The sequence below is a fragment of the Neurospora tetraspora genome (genome assembly GCF_033439725.1).
Source record: "Neurospora tetraspora strain CBS 560.94 chromosome Unknown B0H65scaffold_7, whole genome shotgun sequence".
In the NCBI taxonomy this organism is placed as follows: domain Eukaryota; kingdom Fungi; phylum Ascomycota; class Sordariomycetes; order Sordariales; family Sordariaceae; genus Neurospora; species Neurospora tetraspora.
The window spans coordinates 744432-767613 of NW_026944389.1; the positions used below are offsets into that span (position 1 = coordinate 744432).

At 52.5% G+C, this 23182-nt stretch overlaps 7 protein-coding genes and 1 non-coding gene across 8 annotated transcripts; 2 read left to right on the forward strand and 6 right to left on the reverse strand.

The window, feature by feature from the left end:
- Positions 1–597: 597 nt before the first annotated feature.
- B0H65DRAFT_579714 (glycosyl hydrolases family 31-domain-containing protein) lies at positions 598–5421 on the reverse strand (the record flags this gene model as incomplete). Its single annotated transcript, XM_062830774.1, has 3 exons — positions 4936–5421; positions 1008–4549; positions 598–743 (listed from the first exon to the last, which is right to left on the reverse strand). The coding sequence occupies exons 1-3, from the start codon at positions 5112–5114 to the stop codon at positions 598–600; spliced, it is 3867 nt and encodes a 1288-aa protein (XP_062678226.1). The 5' UTR covers positions 5115–5421.
- A 703-nt stretch (positions 5422–6124) lies between these two features.
- On the forward strand, positions 6125–8360 carry B0H65DRAFT_283492 (major facilitator superfamily domain-containing protein). The gene has a single exon (XM_062822909.1). The coding sequence runs from the start codon at positions 6460–6462 to the stop codon at positions 8281–8283; it is 1824 nt and encodes a 607-aa protein (XP_062678227.1). The 5' UTR covers positions 6125–6459; the 3' UTR covers positions 8284–8360.
- A 326-nt stretch (positions 8361–8686) lies between these two features.
- Positions 8687–8757, reverse strand: B0H65DRAFT_t406. The gene has a single exon. It is a non-coding gene; the product is annotated as a tRNA-Gly (tRNA).
- A 609-nt stretch (positions 8758–9366) lies between these two features.
- Positions 9367–11693, forward strand: B0H65DRAFT_474761 (uncharacterized protein). The gene has a single exon (XM_062827267.1). It carries the CDS (start codon positions 9619–9621, stop codon positions 11449–11451), a length of 1833 nt encoding a protein of 610 aa, XP_062678228.1. The 5' UTR covers positions 9367–9618; the 3' UTR covers positions 11452–11693.
- Positions 11694–11842: 149 nt separating this feature from the next.
- On the reverse strand, positions 11843–13406 carry B0H65DRAFT_551635 (uncharacterized protein; the record flags this gene model as incomplete). Its single annotated transcript, XM_062829830.1, has 2 exons — positions 11843–11857; positions 11979–13406. The coding sequence occupies 2 exons, from the start codon at positions 13404–13406 to the stop codon at positions 11843–11845; spliced, it is 1443 nt and encodes a 480-aa protein (XP_062678229.1).
- A 1093-nt stretch (positions 13407–14499) lies between these two features.
- Positions 14500–14861, reverse strand: B0H65DRAFT_551636 (uncharacterized protein; the record flags this gene model as incomplete). Its single annotated transcript, XM_062829831.1, has 2 exons — positions 14500–14639; positions 14750–14861. 2 exons carry the CDS (start codon positions 14859–14861, stop codon positions 14500–14502), a joined length of 252 nt encoding a protein of 83 aa, XP_062678230.1.
- A 697-nt stretch (positions 14862–15558) lies between these two features.
- Positions 15559–17259, reverse strand: B0H65DRAFT_551637 (uncharacterized protein; the record flags this gene model as incomplete). Its single annotated transcript, XM_062829832.1, has 1 exon — positions 15559–17259. One exon carries the CDS (start codon positions 17257–17259, stop codon positions 15559–15561), a length of 1701 nt encoding a protein of 566 aa, XP_062678231.1.
- A 1622-nt stretch (positions 17260–18881) lies between these two features.
- B0H65DRAFT_511192 (uncharacterized protein) lies at positions 18882–20171 on the reverse strand (the record flags this gene model as incomplete). The annotated part of the gene is made up of 1 exon (XM_062828466.1): positions 18882–20171. One exon carries the CDS (start codon positions 20169–20171, stop codon positions 18882–18884), a length of 1290 nt encoding a protein of 429 aa, XP_062678232.1.
- Between the last annotated feature and the right edge of the window lie 3011 nt (positions 20172–23182).

Here is a 23182-nt window from a genome sequence, read left to right on the forward strand (position 1 = left end):
ATGGAAGTGAACAACGAGGTTTGACCGTTGACGCTCGTGATCACCAAGTCTCCCTCCGGACAAGGTCAGAGAGCAAGATAAGAAAAAATGAACACGGATACAACTGGGGTCAACTCACTATCATCAAACGACGCTTTGCTTTGACAGTGGGCCGTATCGGGAGTTGCTCTTGGTCATAGTGGTACTGGTTGATGTCGATGTCGATGTCGGATAGTTGTCATCAGGCCTTCAGGTGAAGCTGTCCCCCAGCTGACTGGGCATGTGAGAGTTGAGGGTTAATGGCAATTGTTATTTGTTAGTGTAGGGTTTTGGAGAGAATATGGGCAGCAATATGAACAAAGCAACAGGCAAATAAATCCAGTTTAGTGAAAGTATCAAATGTGCGTCTCATGTCAACAAGTTCAAATTCCAGGCTTGAAGTCATAAGCAAAACGCAATAAACATCAAATCCATCCAAAGCAACGCTAAACCCAACGTAACTAACCAGGCCTCAACATCATCATAACATCAGGTCATGGTCTCATCAACAAGCCAACACCGCAACCGTCCAACCTCCTGAAATAATAACCAAGCCCACGTTCAAAGAACATCTTCTGCTCAAACAAACTCATAACTCTGCTCGCTCCTAGCATCTTCATCCCACTCCTCGTCGCTGACCTTGTCGTCGTTCTTCGGCACAGCCTCCTCCCCTTCCTCCTCTTTCAATCCACTTCCCACCTCCACCCGCTCGGGATCCCTCTCCCCTACAACGCACTGCCTGTAGGCGACCCCAACAGCGTCCCCCTCACTCCTCCCATCAGCCCCCCAAATCTCCACCACCGCCCTCTTCACTTCCTCCGACACATTCTCCAACCTCCACAACCGCTCCACCCTCTCTTTTACCGGTCCTCCATCCCTCGTCACCAGATTATAGATGACTTCCTTCATCGGGTAGTCCATCTCGCACCTATAAAGCATCTCATGCAATCTCAAGTGGATATCCACCACATCCAACTGCAGATCCTTACCCAGCTTGAACTCCCGTCCCTTGTCCTGGTTCAAGTTGTTGGTGTTGTTGTCCGCCTTGGCGCCGCCGAAGGCGAGGGTGCCCAGGAAGACGGTGGTGATGTGCGAAGAGTGTGGTTGTTCGCATTCGCGGTTGCGATGGCTGGAGAGCGAAGAGGGGTTGGGGCGGGAAGCGTTGCGGAATCGTTCACGGAGTCGTAACAGCCGTTCACGGAATCGGTTGAAGTTCTGTAGATCGGAAGCTGGGTTGCCAGTGACAATGGGCAGGTCATCGTCATCGTCATCGTCTTCAACAACGTCCTTGTTCACTCCCTCGGTGCACCCCACCAGCTCAACCGTCCATTCCCGACGCTCGCCTCGTCCGTTGACCTCGGGCCCGATGGTGAGAATGCCCTCCTTTTGATTCCACCGGATCGGGGTGCGGACCAAGGTGGATGGGTCAGGGCGGTCGGCCATGGCCACTGGAACGGCACCGGTTGGCTCCTCGACCAGCTCAAAGTAGGCGTCTGCGCCGACGACAAGTTGGATGGTGATCGCTTGGGGCCGGGTACTGCCGTGTTTGTGGCGACCCGCAGATTTAGCCGTGTCCAGCGGGATAATGGTTCCCTCTCTGGCAAAGACCGGGATCTCCGACAGAGGACGGTGGACGTCCACGTAGCGGCCTCCATCGTAGACAAGACTGGGATGGCGAATGTCAATGTACCGACGGCCGGTGTCCGGAAGCCAGGCGCGAACGCTGCCCATGAGGGTGGACGAATTGTTTGGCGTGGTAATCGGTGCCACGATCAGGTCGGGACCAAAGTAGTACTGGTTGGGCACTGTGTATGCTTCTTCGTCCTTGTGGTTCCAATACATGGGTTGCATCAGGGGCTCGGATTCGTAGCAGGCGCGCACGTTCATGGTGTAGAGGAACGGGATGAGACGGTAGCGAAGTTGGAGGTAGTCGGTCATCACCTTGCGGGCTTCGGGCTCGTACAGCCATGGCTCCTTGGAGTTCCACTGACTCTTCTCGGAGTGCAATCGCAGGATGGGCGAGAAGCAACCGAATTGGACCCAGCGCGCGGTCAGCTCGTTGGAGCGCACACCGGCGTAGTGGCCGCCGATGTCGTGACTCCACCAGCCATAGCCAATGTTAGACGCTGTCGCAGTAAACTCGGGCTGGAAGTGCAAGGAAGCCCAGGTGATGAGTGTGTCGCCAGAGAAGCCAATAGGATAGCGATGAGAACCAGCACCAGCATATCGGGAGAAGGTGATGGGCGTCGCAGTGGTCTTGACGTTGCGACGGCTGGTGAGATAGTGGTAGTGGTTGAGCACCCACAGCGGGTCAACACCGGGAATGCGCGATCGGTTGCCCTGTTGCCAGTCAATCCACCAAAAGTCAATACCCTCATCCTCCAGATTGGCCTTGAGCACGTCAAAGTAGGCGTCGAGAAACTTCTTGTCGGTGCAATCAAAGCGAATCGGTTCTTCCTTTGATGCGTCGTGACCCAGGGCCTTGGCCACAAGCTTGTACTGGTCCTCAAAGGCGCGGATGCCATCTGCCGGATGATCATTGACAGTAACCTTGAGGCCCATATCATGGAGATTACTGAGGAAGTTCTCTGGCAACGGGAACAAGTCGGGATTCCAGCTGTAACCTGTCCATCCGGAACCGTACTTGGAAGGGATGTTGACCTTGTGCCAGTCCATGTCGATGACGGCAACATTGAGCGGGATTTTCTCGGTTGCGAACCTCTTCATGAGCGCCAGGTATTCCTTGTCCGAGTAGGCATGGTATCTGGACCACCAGTTTCCGAGAGCCCATCGAGGAAGCAACGGCTGACCGCCCGACAGACGGTAGAAGTCCTTGATGGCAGCTTTGTGATCGCCGTGGTAGGCAAAGAGATAGCCATCCTTGCGGCCCGGTTTCCTGGTGGCGATCCAACCGTCTTCGAACAGCATGGAGGCGCTGTCATCGAGCACGGCGTATGCTTTGCGCGACAAAATACCCGGTTCGAGAGGAATGCGCCCGTCGGCCCGGTCCAGAGTTCTGGCTGTGCCGCCCAGATCGCCGTAGCTCTTGCCGTCGTAGCGCCACACATCATTGCCAGCCTTGGCCGTCAGACCGTCAGACGAGAACTCGTTCTTGTCGTAAGTCAGGTGGAAGTATTGTGTGAAGATCTCCAGTTTGTCTTTCTCGTCGTTGACCTTGAACTCGGGGGTAGGGAACGACCTGAAGAATGCCGTTGTGGAAGCACGGTCTTCGAAGCCGCCATCTTCAGACCACTCGAATCGAACAAGCTTATCGGTGAGAACGCTGAAACGGTAATGGCCTCTGTGCCCTTGACCTTTGACAACCGATTTCGAATTCGCGACAGGATCGGCCGTGAAAGAATATCGACTGGGGACTTCGCCTTGAGGCTTATCGGTCTTGTTTGCGAAGGAATATCGGCTGGGAAGGTCTTTGGGAGGCTCGGCGGTGGCATTGCTGGGGAGAGGCTCGGGTGTCTGTTGGGCGATCTGGTCTTGGGCGACATGGCACCGAGGGTTAGGTTGAGGATGCAGGCGCTCGCCGATGAGCCTGCTTGTCATGGTACGAAGGTGGCGAAGTTCGTCGTAAAGATCCTCATTGGTAATACGGTTTCTGATATGTTGTTGATTTCGAGTAATGCTAGCTACTGCTAGACGTCGTGCCTCGGCAAGTTCATCCTGGAAGTCTCTGAAAGGTCTGGGGGGGCTGTTCCGGGGCGGAGGGAGCGGTAGCGGATCTGGCTGAACAATTCCCGCTCGGGAGGATCCGGCGAGGGACTCTAGTATGCCGGCCTTTGTGCGTTCGAGGCGGGCTTGCGAGCGTTCGAGGAGTTCTCCGAGTTCTTCCATTGTCCTCCGTGCCTCCCCGAATTGGGTCGACAATGACATGGGGGCTTGTACCGGGGCTTTGGTTGTGGAATCTGACTGGCGTTTTGTCTCGGATGACGCCCATGCAAAGGAGTGACCATTGTGGGAGAAAGCGTTCGTACTGGTCATTTGGTGCTCTGGCTGCCGTGTTGTCACGGATGATGCCCACGCATACGAATGGCCATTGTGCGAGAAGCTGTGCTCGGGGGTGGGTTGAATGCTTGGAGATGGCTGGGAACTGGTCGCACGGTCTTGCTGACGTTTTGTGACGGGCGGCGCCCAAGCAAATGTGTGACCATTGTGAGAGACGAAGGTGTTTGCGCCTGGTTTTGGCTCGTTTGTTTGTTGCGGTTGTTGATTGGGAGCTGGAGTGGTAACAACGGTTTCGGTGGCTGGGCGAGGACGGGGGACCTCGGCGGCGATGGCTTTCTCGGGAGCCTTAGTTGTGCTTTGTGTGGTCTCTTTTGTGGGATCATGTAGAATTGCCGCTACCACAAGTCGGCTGGGGATTCGTGCCGGGGGAGGTTTTGTAACTGGAGGCGCCCAGGCAAAGAAGCTGCCGTTGTGCCAGAAGCCATCCTCGGCGGCGGGTTTCTGCTTCTGGTCGTCGGCGGACATGGCGATTGGAATTAGGCGGGTACGATATGCGATAACACGGAGCGTATTACTAGGTATAGGGCACCCAGATAAGCGGGATCAAAGGGAGAAGCAATGAGGTTTGGTATTGAAACTTGAGGTCTGATGATGCTGATGATGATGCGAACTGGAGGAGAGAAGGAGGGACAGATGGTCAGAGGGAACAACACCTCATGGACTCATGGCCCTCACCGTCCACGTATTCCTGGCGTTACACGTGTTGGGGTTATCTTTGGGGATGGCGATCATGTGTCTCTTATCCCGCCATTTGATAGGACCACCGATAAGGAGGGTGTTTACACGTAGAGCCGAGCGCAGACAACAGTGGCCGACAGCTGCTGGCAGGCGCTGTCTTACCCCAATTACCCCAATTTCAGGGCTCTAGAACAGTGCGGAGAAACCCCGCTCCCCCCTCACCGCTTATCAACGGCAGCTCTTATCGACCCGAGTCTTTCCCGTCTCTTCATGACATCGACTTCAATTTCGATATCGATCGGCATCAGTTCTAAATACCGGCTGTCCACGGTAGCTTCGGCCTCTAAACCACCGAGAGTTGTGAAATTGGATCCGATAAGGGCCTCCGAAACCTCCGACATTTATCCCTAACTCCGGCCCCGGGTCCGTTCTCCGACCTCCGTATGCTCCTGTTCCCCTTGCACCGACAGTTCCCGAACCACGGCCAGGCGTGAGATTCAACAGGAGTCACATGGGCTGCACCGATTGTTTTCTCTCGAAATGTTTTCCCCGATGCTTCCTCGTGTGCCATCGAACACGAAGCAACACCAACTTGAGCTTCTCGAGTTAGCATTGTTCTAGAAGCCGAATCGTCAACCGAGATGCTGGTGTTGATATTCAGGAACGATGCCTTCCTTACCTAGGTACAGGGGTGCCACAAATGTGCAGGGTTATAGCTCCACTTGCCATGACACCGCTCCCTCTTTCACCTACTATGTAGTAGGTAGTTTCAGATGTCGGGATTCTTCAGTTTATAAAGTTCATCATCCCGTCGTCCGGACAACCGAGACACTTTGGCAACATTGGATAGGAATGAAAGTGGTCGTCAGGGATTGACTCGTATAAGTCCATAGCCGAAGCGGCACCGATGCTCGGACTGAAACCAACCACTCCAAATATTTCATCATCACGGCCCCACCGCCGTTACGGTGCCGGACTGCCGGTGGGATCGGAATCCAGGATACTCCCTTCTCTCGGCCGGAGAACTTTTTTTTCAGTTTCACTTTGCCACGCCCGATTTTGATGGTCAAATCCATGCCTATTCAGGGTCTGAATTGAATGTTTCCAGAATGGAAAAGTCCAGAAACCAACAATGGAACCTCCCTCCACCTTCGGAACCGAGTTGCCGGGAATAATCATGGATGTGACTGAAAGTTGATGCTCCACTCATATCAAGATCGTGTCATCGATCATTCAAATACAGTCACATACAGTTGAGTTACTCAAACTTGATCCCACGGTTGGCTTGTCACCAAACTTAAAAAGGTTGTCTCACACTGCAAACTCTCACCTGTCGATCACTCAGTCCTAGACCAGTGAAAGTGTCAAAGATGCAGATGCATCAATGGTAGCTCCTTCCCTCTTCAGTATCCATCTTGGTTAACTGCAACTGTACCTTCCCGTCATAGTCACCGCCTTCAATCGGATGCGAATTGCCGGCCGGGATATATATAAAACTGGACCTCCGCTCTCCACCCCACCATAAATCTGGTGACTCTTTCTCAACTTGCAAGGCCGTTCCTTCAGCCGACCGCCACTTAATCTTCCCTTCACGATCATATTTCTAGGTCTCGGTTTCCTGCTCGTGGGCCATCTTCAACATTTCGACACGCACCTTTTCTTCCTTCCAACACCCACTCTTCGCGAGCGTTCAGTTTGAGCGCACTACCGCGTTGCCTTGGCCGATTCCCCGAAAGAGAAAGCGCCATGGCTGAACCCGACTTGAAACAACAAGTCACGGACTCGCGCAGGTCCATGTCGACGACCACTGCGACAGAAACTCCTGACGCTGACCAAGGATCTCGCCATGACCCGGGATATGACGCCCACGAGAAAAAGCAAGAGCAAGCGGGACAGGCTTCACAGCAAGCCGCTGCAATTCCCGCCGAACCCGTGCCCCTCCTGACCGGCGAACCGCAAAGCGAAGCGCCCATCGTCGAGCAGCCTCCCAAGTACTCGATTCACTCAACTTGGGCCAAGCGCCTCATCATCTTCGGCGCTTCCATTTCGGCCTTCTTCTCGCCCCTCACGGCCCAGATCTACCTCCCAGCTCTGCCTACCCTGGCTGACGACTTCAACGTCACCGCAACCAAGGCGAACCTGACGGTAACTACATACATGATCTTCCAAGGCATCACACCCATGTTCCTCGGCGGATTGGCCGATTCAGCAGGCCGTCGACCTGCCTACGTAATCTGCTTCATTATTTACATTGCGGCCGACATCGGTCTGGCGCTGAGCAAGAATTTCACGAGTATCTTGATCCTTCGAATGCTGCAGAGTGCAGGATCGAGCACCACCATTGCTCTTTGTCAGGCCACTGTAGCCGACATCACCACCAGCGCTGAGCGTGGCACCTACATTGGCATCACTTCGCTTCCCCAGGTCTTAGCTCCCAGTCTCGGACCAGTGCTAGGCGGTCTGTTAACCAACTACCTCGGCTGGCGCTGGATCTTCTGGCTACTAACCATCATGGCGAGCGTCAACCTCTTGGTGCTGATCATGTTCTACCCCGAAACGTGCCGCAAGATCGTAGGCGACGGCAGCGGTCGCAAGGATTCGCACTGGGTATACTGGACAGGCTGGCAGCTCATCCGCGACAAGCTAGCCCGTCGCCAACGCCGCATGGAGCGGGAGCGTCGTCAAGTTGAGATCTCCAAGGAAGATCCCTCCAACCACAACAACGGCCTCCATCATACCATGTCGACTGCCTCTGCTCCGCGTCAGAAGATCAAACTCCAACTCACCCCGCCAAACCTCATCGAGTCTCTCACACTTCTCTTCCGCTCCAAAGAGCTGGCTATCCTCCTCTGCTACTCCGCCATCGTCTTCTCCGGCTTCTACGCCATCGGCACCGCCATGCCTAACCAGCTTCATACTCTCTACGGGCTTAACGACGTGCAGATAGGTCTCATGTACCTCCCTTTGGCGGGCGGTTCCATCGTCACAGCCTTTGCTATTGGCAAGGTGATCACTTGGAACTACCATCGCCATGCCAGGCGGCTGGGTATGGTAGTAGACAGAACCCGGCAAACGGATCTGACCGCCTTCCCCATCGAGAGAGCAAGACTAGAGGTGGGACTACCGCTGCTGGCGCTGTCCAGTGCTGTGATAATAGCTTGGGGCTGGGCGATGCAGAGCAAGACGAGTCTGGCGGCGCCTTGTGTCTTGCTGTTCCTCTTTGGAATAGGCATGATCGGTTTCAACAACAGTCTCAGCACGCTGATTGCGGATATCTACCCGGGCAAGGCGGGAGCGGCGACGGCGGCGAATAACTTGACGAGGTGCTTGCTCGGAGCGGCGAGCAGTGCGGTGATTCTGCCGATGATTAACGGGATTGGGAGTGGATGGTCATATACGATCTTCGGGTTGTTGTATATCGGGTTCGCGCCGTTTTTGGTGCTTGTTATGAGGAGGGGGATGAGATGGAGGGCGGAGGAGAAGTGGAAGGAGGAAGCCAAGGAGGAGAAGAGAAGGCAGGAACAGAGAGAGCGTGAGCTTGTAATGAGCGAAGCGGAAGGGCAGTCATAAGTCTCTTCGCCATGACATCGAAGAGGAGTGGGGGAAGGAGAATGTGTTGATGATACCCATTGCTTTCATTGCTTTTAAGCGTAGAGGTAGCATTTCCTGGTGTTCGGTTCGAGGAAAAGACGGGATGTAATCTCCAGGTTCAACATGTAAAACATCATGTACGATTTCTCGTATTAGATTCAACTTTGGTAGCATTTAGCCTCAGACACTTTGTAATTCCGCAAAATAGACAAACATACATGATAGACAAGAACTTCGCTCTCAGTTCAAAAGTCAGAAGAGAGACAAAACTCCACACACACAAAAAGGGGTGAAGTGGAACCAAAACAAACAACCGAGTCATGAGCGAACCACCATGATCCCAGCCTCAAGAAAAAAATGCAAAAAAAAGAGAATTTTCAAGTGCGCCAGCCGCGAATCGAACGCGGGGCCCATCGATGGCAACGATGGATTTTACCACTAAACCACTGGCGCTTGTTGATGTTTTGGGCTCTGCGGTGTAGTACTTATTAACCATTACGAGATCTGGATACCTATTGATGAGAAAACCTTAGAACACTACCAACCAAGCTTGGAGTTGGAACTGATGCGCGGCGTGAGTTTGATTACGAGTCGGACTGGATTGTCAGAGCCAAAATGGAAAAAGCAGATTAAAAGGAAAAAGAAATCAGATATTGTGTTTCATAGAAGAACCTGTCACAAATTGTGCTGCTCTGTTGGAAGGAAATTGCATCATCATATCGTTACGGCCGGTTTGGTGCATAACGTGCTCCTCCCGATTTTTGTGTAGGACATTGCGGGCCGTTTGACTTGGGCGTACATGTACTACGATGGTTCATCTGGAAACCGGGCAGGATGAACTGAGGTGCCCGCATTAAGGTAAAAACGACCCGGAATTCCCACACCACAGTATCTTCATCCATCATTACATGTTGATCAAAAGTGCGAGAAGCTCAGCAATCTCAGAGCTGAGCGTCCCGATCGCCATCGTCAGATATTCTCGGTGACGGCATTTACCAAACCCCACACGGCCGGAAGGCGATCCTTGCCCAAGAACGGCCCACCATCACTCGGCTCCCGTTCCCGGAAACCAGTGGGGGTGACACGGGCAGCTCCGCATTGCGTCCCCGCTTTTGACGACAGATAACTAAAACAACCCGCGCCATTCCGAATCGAGGAGGTGTCAACCACGTCTCGGCAATCCCGGTCTCCGCGTCAACACCCACCATTACCAATCGCCTTTTATATGCTGCGTCATCCCCAACACTGATGTCTGTTTGACCACCTCGAGTTCCAACCGTCTTTCGATCACGAAGGAAATCATCATCAGCAACCATGGAGAAGGGAATCTCTCTCCCGGTGGCCTACACGCCCACGCCGGCCCCGGCATCCAACAACCGATGCAAGTCCCTCAAGACCGTCGCCAAAGCCCTCGCTCTCGGTCTTCCCCTCTACGCCCTCTACGCCTGGCACACCAACCAAGCCGTCCTCCCCTCGGCCCTCTCCCGCTCGTCGTCCGCAAACGTCAACTTCGCCTCCCAATGCGTGCAACCCTCCCCGCTCAAGCCCAGCCAAAATGACAAGCTCGACCAAGCCTACGACTTCCTCTCCACCGAGGCATTCCTCAACACCTCGGTCGCCCGCCTCTCCGGCGCCGTGCGCGTCAAATCCGAGTCCTTTGACGACCTCGGCGCCATCGGCGAAGACCCGCGCTGGGACGTCTTCTACGACTTCGCCGCCTATCTCGAGAAGACTTTCCCGCTGATCCACTCCAAGCTGCAAGTCGACAAGGTCAACACCCACGGCCTGCTCTACACCTGGCAAGGATCCAACAAGGACCTCAAGCCCACCTTGCTCATGGCCCACCAGGACACCGTCCCCGTGCCGCCCGAGACGATCCCCGCGTGGACGCACCCGCCTTGGTCCGGCGAGTACGACGGCAAGTACATCTGGGGCCGCGGGGCGGGCGATTGCAAGAACCAACTGATCGCCATCATGGAGACGGTCGAGCTCTTGCTTGAATCCGGCTGGGAGCCCAAGCGGACGATTTTACTCTCCTTCGGTTTCGACGAGGAGTGTTCGGGCCGGCAAGGCGCCGCGTCCCTCTCAAAGTTCATCGAGGAGCGTTACGGCAAGGATTCGTTGGCGGTGATCGTCGACGAGGGCTCCACGTTTGAAAAGACCTGGGGCACGCTCTTCGCCAAACCCGGCACGGCCGAAAAGGGATACTCAGACATTTACATCACCGTCCGCATGCCCGGCGGCCACTCGTCCATCCCGTCGGACCACACCAGCATTGGTGTTTTGAGCGAGCTGATCACGCGCATCGAAGCGGAGCAGTACCGCACCCATCTGGAAGAGGAAAACCCGTATTTCACCCAGTTGCAATGCGGCGCTGCGCATTCGCCTCAGTTTTCGCACAAGCTGAAGAAGTTGCTCCGAGCCCACCACCGCCACTCTTCTTCTCCTTCTTCTTCTTCGGGCCGCCAGCAGCAACACTCGGAAACCTGCAAGGCCAAAGTCAAACCCGATTACCTCGCCCTCGAAGCCGCTGCTCAGGGCGGCCCAGCAATCAAATACCTCATGCAAACCTCTCAAGCCGTGGACGTCATCGCAGGCGGCGTCAAAGTCAACGCCCTCCCGGAGCGTGTTCAGGTGACGGTTAATCACCGCATCAACATTGGCGAAACTCCGCAGGTAGTCTACGACCGATTGACGAAACTCGCCGCGCACGTCGCGAAGAAGCACAACCTTTCCCTCCACGCTTTTGAGTCCCCCTCCTCCTCCACAGAAATCGAACCAGCCAACTCCATCATCCTAACCAAATCCGATCACGAACTCTTGGTAGCACCCGTCACCCCCTCCCAAGTAAACCCCCACGGCCCGGCGACCCCTTTTTCGGTATTAGCAGGCACCACCCGCGCGCTTTACGGGGAGGAAGTCATTGTGACTCCCGGAATTATGACGGGCAACACGGACACGCGATACTACTGGGACCTCACGAAACATATCTTTCGGTGGGGACCGGGGTATGATCCGGCGGATGATGATTCGGGACTGGGGAGTATACATACGGTTAATGAGCGGGTGAGTGTCAGGGGACATGTTAATGGGGTTAAGTGGTTTTGGATGTTTTTGAGGAATATGGATGAGGTTGATGTCGAGTAAGGTATAGATTGGTGGGAGTGGGTGGTTTGGAGGTCGAGAGTTGGGAAGGGATATGGTTTCGATAGAGCTTAACTTACCGCACCACCCCTTTTGTCTTGCCGCACCATATTTTGACTTGCCGCACCATATTTGCCCTACATAATAGCCAATGATAGCTAATATATAAAACCCTACGTTTTATATAGTAAAACCAGCCCGTAAAATATTTTAAACATTTAGTCATATTAACGAAAAAACTTGGCGATTTTTATATACGATATTTCTAGGTAGCATAAGGTCCGAGGTCACGACTGCCCCTTCCGTTTTTTCTTCTTTTTTTGTTCTTTTCCTGCTCACCTGTTTTCCTACCTCTAGGTTCCTTCCCTTCATGTCCTTTGTGAGACCACACATCTCAATCTGCCAGATGCTTCGCAGATGAAAGTTCCATGCAAAGCCCTCCAAGTCGCTCGCAAGTACCTTACGCAACCGACCTTCAGCTTGACAACAATTTTTGGCCCTACAAAGCCCATTCGACCTCTTCCACATACTTTTTCTTGCGTCCTCGTTTGTTCCTTTTTCGGCGCCTTCTTGAAAGAGTCATCGTGGTTGAGGGCCTTGATGGTGAGATCGGAGTGCTCTTCGCCGTTGTCTGCGCTATTCGGCCAACCTCTTCTTGCATTGTCATGCTGAGCATTGTTTCCACTATCCTCAAAGCCATTGTTCTGAGCTGGGTAATCCATGTCATCTGGCCAACCACTGCTCGTGTTGTCACCAGAGCTGTTTTTGGAACTCTGGCTCCAATCACTGAACCCGTCCATACCCTCCGGCCAACCAGTGCTGGAGCTGTCGCTTGGAGTGGACTTGCTTAATGACGACTGTTCTAAGTTTAAGTTCGCCATCTTGTCGGCAAGAACTTTGGGCGTGGAGTTGGACGAAGGAGCGGTTTCGGCCTGGGTCGGCTTCCAGGATGTGGTCTGTTTGGGTTGTCTGTATCCTTGGTAGTTCCGGTTGTTTCCACCTTTCTGGTTTCCTTTCCACTTTCCTTTGCCCTTGACCTTGGGTTCGGGAATCGGCGCCTTTGCGAGGTTGGACCGGTAGATGTTAGGGCTGACCCAGTCGAAAGAAATTGGGGCCAGGTCGACCTTCTGATCGAACCAAGCCGTCCATTCACCCTCGGTCATTACCATGAAGCGTAGAAAGGCAATCAGCTGGGCGACTGTATCATTGCACCCGTTGTGCAATGGCAGCCCCTCTCCTAAAGCGCCCAAGGAACTAAAGGCCTTTTCGCCCTTGGTCTTAGCATTGCGAGAGTTTGGATTCTCGTGAAACCGAGCACGGAAGGGATACCATAACTGGTAATCCCAGAGCTCGATGTTCAAGCCCAAAGAAGCAGGGTTTAGTCCGCCGTGGTAGAATGTGGACTCCTCGCAGTGCGAAGCCCAAGTGATGATCTTGATGGCTCGGGTCGCGCCAGCGGCTTTCTCGTCATCAGTGAGGTTTTGTGTGGAAACGTCCTGGATGAGGGTTCGGAGACGTTGGATGGTGTCTTCTTTGCTGAGGAAGGTGGACTCAACAAATCGACAGTGGTAGGGCCTCGCATGGTGAGCAAGACCGGGGTTCTTGTCGGCGCGGCGGTGATAGGGCGCATCACATGTCTCCTCCGTCTTATTCCGGAATTCTTCGGTGATGATGTGCTCGGATATGATGAATTTAGCAAGGCTTTCGAGGCGGCGATTGCTGTTGTCGCCGGCCTTGGGGCGATCGTTGGACGATGGTCGCTTTTTCGTGTCGTATATGGCGACTCCCAGCTCTGACATCTTCTCATAGTGTGTGATGCCGGCTCCGACAAGGTGGTCGACATTCTCGAAGTCGACGGAAAGGATGACTGGGTCCTCCCGTCCCAACACCTGGCGGAACTTACGAAGGGTCTCGTAGTCCCAGACCAGGGTTGGCTCTGTCGCGGTGATGTATTCCATGTTGTCTGATGCGGAATTGTTAGCACGAATGACCATGCGCGGTAACATCATCGCTCTTACCTGATTGTTTTCTGTGAAGTGATTAGGAGAGGGAAGGAGATGCAGTTTGCACGTGCTGTGAGGCGAGCTGGAAAAATAAAAAGTTCCAGTTTGTGGGTGTGGTGTTGAGGAGAAAAGAAGAAATTCCAGCTCCGGTGTGGGAGCTGGGAATTAAATAGGTTGTGGGAAAAATTGTAACCTTCAAGCCCCGCCAGGAACTGTGAATGGTATCATCACGAAGAGTAGGTAGCCGGTGAATGTCGGTGTGAAGGTTTGGAGGTGAGGGACAAGATCAAAACTTCAGGTTCTCCAGGGCCGCTAACCAAAGAATCCACAACATCAGGTTGTATCCAAGGCTTGGTGATAGCTCAAGGGTCCGTTGAGTGAAGCGCATTGCTGGCTGGTCTTCGGTTCACTTCGATCGTCATCCACACTCTATATAAGTGAGTTTTTGACTCTGATGATGTCTGTCTTAACCCAGTTGTTACGTTCCCTTGGTACAGTTTGATTCTCGGATCGAAAGACGCGACCCCAAGCCCTGATGACTTCGACTTGTGATAGTGCTCTTTCCAGGCGTCAGTATGCCCAATGTTTTCCCCATTTCCCTCCGGACTCGCGAATACAATGTACACCCAACCATAAGCGTCTGTAGCAGTGGAAGTGTTGTCTGCACATAAGGACGAGTTGTCTACATACATAGACCAGCCATCTATCCCAGGGGCCTCGACGTCGGTTTGTCGGTTACCTCTGTCTGTAGAGATATATTTCTATGTTGAGGTAGTGATCAAAGCACGACAAAGCGGCATCAGGAATAGACGTGGGAGCCTCAAATACCCTGTCACAAAGAACATACCCCAAATCACCTCCACTACCTCTATTTTGCATGTAAACCGCGAATGAATGTGTAAGGTACACTAGTGTAAAGAAACCTCGAGTTTGCCACTTGAAATTTGCTTTCCATTCGAAGACTGGACCTGGTTCCCACGATACCGGTTCCCATGCCCCCTTCTTTGGCTTTCTTGGCTGATGTCTCTTCTGGTATCCAGGGCTCCGGCTAGTTAATGTTGTGCTTGTAAATGGTCATGTCCAGCCAGTCGACCGAAATCGGAGTGAGGTCGATCTTGTCATCGAACCATGCAATCCATTCTCCGCTCTTCATGACCGTGAGACGCAGGAAGGCCAACAGTTGTGCAACTGTATCATTCGTTGCATTGTGAAGAACTGTAGAGGACTTTCCTTCATCGCCTGTCGTTCCCAGCACCCCCAAGCTAGCAAAAGCTTCTTCTCCCTTCCCTTTGCTTGACCATTGTTCTTGCCGTTGTTGAAAGGGATGCGGAACGGTGACCACGCCTGGAGGTCCCAAGCTTGGATGTTATTGCCGATCTCGTGCGAATTGATGCCAGCCTGGCAAAGCATCTTAGGTATCCTCGAGGCCGGTATTCCAGAAAAGAAGTTGAAGTTTGACCTGCCTCTTGCTCACCACTTTCGCTTTCTGTTGTATCGTAGTGAGGTTCTGTGTATTACTGCATATTGGTGTATTCTCATCATGCTATATAGATCACCCACATACACTCCCGGGGTCTTCTTTACCTAGAGGTACCATAGCGGGAAAATAGGGAAAGTGTGAAGCCTTTGCGGGGGGGTTGAAGCCTTGACAGCTCGACTAGGTAGTCTATGTGTTGATTGCACGAGACCGCAAACATTGAAGCGTCATGTATGGCTCAAGACATGGCAATTATTTCAAGCCGCTCCAAAATTTCAGACACTGCACATGAGAGGATACGTAATGGGAGAATATTAAGCAAAGTCTAACGGCTGCCTAGAGGTACATAGATAGCCCGGAACTTTACGTCCGATACTAAAGAGTGTTGTGGGATGCCCAATATCTTTGCCGTTCCTCCACTTCCCTGCAGCAGACCGAAAGGAGTCCTGAAAGTACAGGCTTCCTATAAGCTTTCTAGAACCATTCCAACGGATACTTTATCCCCAATCTCGATTTTCATTAAAACCCCGTTTCCTCTTTCGAGTGATCTGGCTCTATCGGTGCTAAAGGTCGTACCCAGAGATGCTAAAGCCACACACCCCGGCCTGTCGCTTTGATGCTGGTAACGCTCTACCGCCAGTTTGAGCGGTTGCCTCTTCCCCGCGGAGCAGAACGTCCCCTATAACCATTGGCCTTGAAAGAGACTCCTGCGTTTCTAGACCGCTCGTTGTAAGCGTCCCACCAGTCATTGTGGTTGAGAACCCTGTCACGATCAGTGTTCTCTTTGGAGGTCTCGGTCTTGGAGCTCTCGTAGCCAGTGCTCGAGTGTGCCCTCCAACCATTGCCAACATGATCGTGAGATCCATTGCTTGTACCCTTGGGCCAACCGCTCAATGGGCTTTCATCACCATACTCGCTTGAACCCTTGGGCCACCCGCTGAATGGGCTTTCATCGCCATAGTCGCTTGAACCCTTGGGCCAGCCGCTGAATGGACCCTCTGCCTCATCGCCATACTCGCTTGGAGTCTTGGGACCGCTGCTGGATGAACTGTCACACCCATCATTGTTAGGAGTCTTGGGCCAGCCGCTGAATTGACCCTCACTCGGATTGCTTCCCGAACCGTTTCCGAAACTATTACCCCAGCCGTTGGTCGATGCGATGTTGTCCGAGTCGGGCTTTTCCAAAGTGGACGGTCCTCCTGTGCTGTTCGGTGTCTCCTTGATCACAAGTCGAACTCTGGTCGCTGGGCTCGTCGATATCTTCGTAGCGGCTGCCGTGGTCGTCGTCTTGTTGCTTGGCTGAGACGCTGTGTTCCTTCTGGGCTGTCTGGTGTTGTACATGTAGCTCTTTCCACCCCGAGGCTTTCCGCGGCCCTTGTCCGTCGGCTTGGGCATGGGGTTTTGGGCGATGTTGTGCTGGTAAACAGTCTGATCGACCCAGTCGAACGACATCGGGGTTAAGTCAACCTTCTGGTCAAGCCAAGAACTCCACTCAGCTTCTGTCATCACCATGAACCGAAGGAACGCGAGAACTTCCGCAACCGTGTCCTTAGTTGCGTTATGAAGGACGGTCGATGGCTGTCCCTCAGAATCCAGCGCTCCCACAACGCCCAAAGATGCAAAAGCGGTCTCGCCTGCTGTGCGGTAATGGGGGAAGCGAAGGCGGAAGGGCATCCATATCTGGAAGTCCCACATTTTGACGTCCGAGCCGAGTTCGTCCAGGTGAACCCCAGCCTGGCTAAAAACCTTCTCTTCCCTCTCCGCACACCAAACGATGATTCTCACTTGTCGCTCGGCACCCGTTTCCTTCTCGTCAGCGGTGAGGTTGCTGACCGTAGCCTGCCTTATGGCATCCTTCAACCTTTCCATCCCCTGCTCCTTGCTGAGGCCGATAGTCGACCTCGCAAACATACAGTGATAAGGCCGCGCTTTGTGCGGCGCAGGGGCCTTATTGGGCTTCTTGGTGTTCTTGCGGTGGAAAAAAGCAGGGCAAGTTCTCTCTGTGATGCCCTTCCACTCCTCAACAATGATATGTTGGGCGGCGATATCCTTCGCAATGTTACCTGTATCGAGACTGGTGCTTTGTCGAGGATCATAGGTGGCGATGCCGATTTCCGACATTTTGCCGTAAAAGTCTTTTCCGAACTGCTGGTTCAAGTGGTCGACGCATTCGAAGTCGACCGCAATAATCACTGCGTCCTTCGTCTGAACACGGAAGTCTTTGAGTTCTTCGAATGAGTAAACAGCGGGGGGAGCTGATGCGCCGATCCCTCCTGGAATAACGAGACCATCGTCCAGGTCGCAGGCGTCTGAGTCCCAAGTGGAATCCATGATGAAGAGTGTGGCTGCTGATGTTGCTGCTTGCCTTGATCTGGATGCAAAGGATGGTAGAAAAAAAAGTTGTGGGGAGGAAGAACTGGGAATCATCTTATAGGACGGCGGGAGAGAAAATCGCCAACCACGGGGCGCAGTGAATGGGAACGAGCCTTCAAGGTTTTCAGGTCGAGACTACGGGCTGGCAAGGAATCCGGTCAAGGTTAAGGTCCCGTGATGGTTTCAAGGGCATAATATCGGTGAATGTCATTTTCGTACAAGGTTCTGTTCATCCAGCACTGCCTGGCTCCCTTCCCGGCTTTCTTCCCGTACCTTCATCCTTCAACTGGACCTCCGAGGCCGTCCACAGCTCCTATGTGCATTTGAGACAGAGTAACGTGATACCCATTTGTACGACCCTGGTGGGCACGTTCTATGGATGAGAACCATGCCGGGTTGGGCTTGTGAAATTTCTTGACCGTTGTTGATCCCTTGTTGAACCGAATTCTGAACAGCGACCATGCTTGGAGGACGTCGTTGCCAAGCTCGTGCAGGTTGATGCCAGCCTGTCGGAAGATTCTATCCTCAAGGCCTGAATCCCAGAAGAGGATTCTGACCTGTATTTGGTCTCCGTTTTCCTTTTACTTGGCAGTGAGGTTCTGGTTTGTAAGGCTTTGGAGGACGTCCTTCAACCAGTTGATCGACTCATCGTGGCCTAGAATGGTTGACTTTGCGAACTGGCAGTGGTATGGCCGCGCTTTGTGAGGTCTTCCCGGCTTGTTTTTGCGGCCCTTGTGCCAAAAGGTTTTGCAGGTCACTTCTGTCTCGTGCTTTCACTCATCAACCAGGATGTGATGAGCGGTTGTAGATCTTCCCAAGTCCTCGAGGAGTGTATTAGACTTGGGGGTGGTCGACGTGGTTTGGGATGCGGAGGGACTATTTCGCGGGTCGTAAATTGCGATGCCAATCTCTAACATCTTTGCTAGAGGTATATAGCACGCGCAAACCAGAAATTTGACAGGCTTCCATAGGACAGTCCATGTGTTGATAGGAGACGGCCAATTGTGAAGCCGTACGCTCTGGAGTGGTACTGGCAGAGGACAACGAACAAACGAAACAAGGCAAAACTGAAACTGGTAGCATACGTTCCGGTTGCTGTTTGAGAAGCAGAAGTTAAGGCGACGAGATGCATGTGGCGGTTGCCTTCATCGAGCAAATTTGTTTGCATGGAATGAACTGTTCACACTACAAGATGATGGGCAATGAGTGAGGTACCTATATGTTTCAAATGAAAGCTAGAAAGACGGGTAGGTAGAGGTACAAAACGTTCCTTCTCTTCTCTACCTTCCGGGACAGGAAAGTCCGAGCCTGTCGCAAACAACACGCTACCTGTACCGCCTTGTAAAGCACTAGTCCGATGCCCAGACGCCAACAAATGCTCCTTCTACATCCTTCTCAATGTCCCTTCCCTAAGCGTCATCAAGCTAGAGGTGCCTGCAATACATCTCGTGAGCTCTCCATGGATGTAAGACGGTATTCACAATGAAATACATGAATTCTCCATAGTCCTACCCCTTCATATCCTGAGACCTGTTCTCTGCGGACAACCATCACTCGCGGATCCTCCAAGACATTCCAGATTACCAGCCCGGCATACCAGCCGGCCAGCCCGAGACATGCTCGCTCTTCGGCACCGCAGCGGTGGTGGGCCTCCTGTACTTGCCCATGGCCGAAGAAACTTTGCTCTTGTCGTACTTTGCCCAGAACTGGCTAACCTCATCGGTATTCGCCACAGGGGCAGTGTTCTCTTTGCCCTTCGGTGCGATCTCCTTCTGGCTCTCATCAGACTTCTTCGAGGAGGAAGTGTCTTGCGTGGGTTTGCTGGTTGTCTGGGTGTTGACCGAGGGCTTGCTGGTTGTCTGGGTGTTGATCGAGGGCTTGGTGGTTGTCTGAGTGTTGATATGTTGAGTTTGTTGGCGGTGCTGGTAAGCCGACTGATTCTTGAAATGCTTAGAGGATTGACCCTGAGAAGCCCTGGTGTATGCGTTGTCGTGGAGGGTCCTGGGCCGCATGTTAAAGTTGTGCTGATAGATGCTCGCCTTCATCCAGGACATGGGCATCAGAGGAAGATCAGCAAGCTGGTGGAACCAGGAGTTCCATTCGGACTCCTGCATACTCAAAACCTTCAGCAATGAAAGCAACTGGGCCACGCAGTCGTTCGTGGCGTTGTGTAAGTTGAGGCCATCTCCTAGAGCGCCGAGTGACTTGAACGCTTCTTCGCCTTTGGCCTGCCCCTTCTGGAAGCGGATCTGAAAAATCGACCAGAGCTGCATGTCCCAAATCGTGACTTGGGAGCCAGCAGTAGTCAGGTCAATCCCGGCCTGCGAAAAGACCGTCTCCTCCATGTTGGCGGCCCAGTAAAGGATGCAAATGTGCCGGTCCTTGCCACTTTGGACCTCAGACTTGGTGAGATTCTGGCCGGAGAGTTCTTTGATGAGGTTCTTCACACCTTCCAGTGCCTGTTGGGTCGGTTTGATGATTGATTTGGCGAAGGCGCAATGGTAGGGGCGCGCAGCATGCTGTTTCTTCGGATCTTTGGCAAACCTCTTGTGATAACCTGCCGGGCAGGTCTCTTCGGTGACACGGCGAAATTGATGAACGATGGTGTGATGGGCGCGAATGCACGAGCCGAGGACCTCCATGTCGTTGGTGGTCGACGTCGACACCTTCTCACGTGGGTCGTACGTGGCGATGCCCACTTCTGACAACTTCTCGTAGTTTGTCGGAGCAGGCTTGTCGAACTTCTTCACGAGGTGATCAACACCTTCGAGGTCAATGGTGATCAGAATTGCATCCTCCAATTCCTTCTTAAAGGAAAGGAGGCTTTCGTGGTCCCAGACCATGGGAGGCGCAGGCGTCATGGGAGCCATGATGACGAATACTGAAGACACTTCTAGGGTACCTTATGTGTTAGTACCGACTTGGATGATGCTTGCTGCCTGCGGGATTATCCTTACCTCAACTTTGCGGTGGGTTGCTAGGACACTGGTCTGTCGACGAGGGTCGATTTGATGTGTTACTGTCTTGACAGTTCGGTTTCCTATCTTAACTTTTTGAGTTCCGATTGTAAGAGGAATTGACCTGGAGAAGGAAGAACAGAAGTGCGAGTTAGAGGAGGGGAGCAGGGGATTAAATATGCTGTGGGAGAAATAAAACCCAGGTCACGATCAGGAGAAGTGAATGGGATTTTGGGAAACACAGAACGGGAACAAAGTCCTCGTTGATCAAGTCGAATCAAGGTCAGATATACCTCTAGGAATAAATAACCAAGCGATAAAACTGCCTTTCAACTGCTACTGCCGTTATCTCGTGCTATTCATGAACACCTGCTGCTGCAGAAGCAGCAGTGGCCGAGGCCTCGAGTTGAGGAAAAGGGTCGTATGAAGCAGGCTGGTCTAGTTTGTTCTTGACGCTATTGACCCTCTCGTAGAAGCTCTTCAAGACGCTGAGATCCTGGGCCCTCGTGGTCTTTCCCTTTTCGAAACCCAGAAGGGAGACACAGAATAACAAACTTAGTACCTATCCTCCACGTTCTTGCAAAATGCCAGTTGGCCTTGGTAGTCCCAGGCCGTGGGATTTGCAGGCGTTTTGGCGGCCATCACATAGTTGACTGATGCCTAGGTCTGTTGCGTTAAAACCGCCTTGATCTAGGATGTCTTTCTCTAGGCGGTAGTCCCAGAAGAGAATCTTGATAGAGCGTTGCTTATCGTTTTCAAGCTCTTCCTTAGTTCGGTCTTAGCGTGCCAGCTCCCAGAAAAAAGAGCTCAACCACCACAGTTGAAGGTCGAGCGCGCAAATGCACAGTGGTAAGGCCTGACTGAGTGCTGTTTTCCGGGCTTATCGGCGAACTTTCTGTGGTAAAAGGCCGGGCAGGTCTCTTCAGTGTACTTGGCGCCTTGGATTTCCGGGCTAGTAATTCGTGTTAGTCTATGTTTCCTCTATAATATCCTTAAATTCTGTTGTAATGATATGCTGGGCTTCGATCGTTTCTGCTAAGGTTTGGTAGTTTGTTTTTTCGAGGTTGATACGCCTAAAGTTTATAGTTGCGACTCCAAGCTCTAAAAACGCTTCCAAGGCAATCGCATCTTTTCCTTCATAGTCGATACACTCCACATCAAGTGCGACGACAATACTATCACTAATAGAGCCTTTAACGAACCTCTTAAGATTGTCAAAGGCGTACCTTAGATATCTCTAGACGGGGGGGCGTCCGCCACAAGAAGACGGGGCCAGCCTAACATGGAGGATATGATGGAGGGTGGTAAGGTGGTGATTTGGGTAAAGATGTTCTACTGGAGCAGTCTCGGAATGGATTACATTATATATAAAGGTGTCAAAGGTCCAAGGCCACATGCAAGATAGGCCCAGGGGTTAACGCATAGAACGAGATCGATGGTCAAAAGAGACATATAGAGGCAAGAAATAATGATGGTTTTTAGCTTAACCACTTATCTACTATGGAATCTTTTCGTCATGCCGCCCTTCTACAATCAAGTCTGAAACTCAGAATCGAGATACCACCTTTGCAAAAATTGGAGCCAAGACCTCTTTCCACGTCCCGAGAGCTGCCTCTGGGAAAATACTGTAGAGCCTGCCCGTACCTCGACAGTGGATGTACCGACAACTCTCAAGGGAGTCCGATGTTACACCTCTACCAGTGTGAGTTCAGTTGTCTGGCCACGAGCCGTGTGGCCACGAGCCGTCTGTCCACGAGCTGTCTGGCCACTCTTCTGACGGAGTTGGTGATGGTATTCGTGGTGGAGGTGGCAGTGGCGGTGGCGGTGGCGGTGGCATAGGAGGTAGCGGCTGGCTTTTCGCCCAGTTACTACGCCAGATGGTCGGGTCGATGAAGTCTAGGGAAACCGTGTTGAGCTTTTCCCGGTTGTCATGCCATATCTCCCATTCCTTCCTCGTCATGGTCATGAACCGAAGGAAAGCCAGGATCTCGGCCACGGTATCGTTCGCCGCGTTGTGGAAAATAATGCCTTGAGAACCCTTTTCACCACCCTGTATTCCCAGAGAGGCAAGGCCACCCCACAGTTGACGCGCATGCGCTCATCAGGCCATGGGAAGAACACCCTGACAATTGGGGACCAGGTCTGCAGATCCCACAGCTCGATGTCTGTACCAAGCCCCTTGAGGTCGATGTTGACTTCCTCTGCATCCAATACTTCCATCTCCGTCCGATAGTCCCAGAAGAGGATTTTGATTTTCCTCTGTTTCCCGCTTGCTTTCTCCTCTGGGGTGAGGCTTTGCTTGGTCAGGGTCGTAATAAAGTCAATAAGCCAGGGGAATGACTCGTCCTTGGTTTTGATAGTTGAGTGTGCAAATTGGCAGTGGTAAGGGCGGGCATAATGCCTCGGACGCAGGTTACCCGGCGGATGGATAGTTGGGTTTGTGCACGTTTCTTCGGTGCACCACTGACATTGGTAGTCGATGATATGCTCCGCCTTGATGTGACGGGCTAGGCTGCTTAAATCGTTGTCTTGATATGATGCCAGGCGCGGGTCGAATACAGCCACGCTAATTTCGGATATGGTGCACCACTTTGGTAGAGGGGTCCTACATTATTTGAAATAGTCGACCAACTCAAAATCGAGGGCCGCGATTATAGTGTCATCCAATTCAGCCTAGAATGTTAAGGTCGTTATATATTATAATATGCTTCGGTGAGCTCGTCTAGCGTACGTTGCTAATGATAATCTCTATTGTGAAAAGTTGTAAGGTGCGGGAGTAGTATGGTAAACATGTTCTCGTGGGTTCTTGATAGGATGATGTTCAAAATATATAGAGGTAGGAAGAAATGGAAAAGAGGTAATTACTTAGGAAGAAAAAGAGAGGCGTCTTCTTTGCAAGATGACCGCCCAAGATCTCTTGTTGT

Coding starts and splice junctions, on each gene's coding strand:
- B0H65DRAFT_283492 (XM_062822909.1), top strand. CDS start 6,460: ATGGCTGAACCCGACTTGAAACAACAAGTCACGGACTCGCGCAGGTCC.
- B0H65DRAFT_474761 (XM_062827267.1), top strand. CDS start 9,619: ATGGAGAAGGGAATCTCTCTCCCGGTGGCCTACACGCCCACGCCGGCC.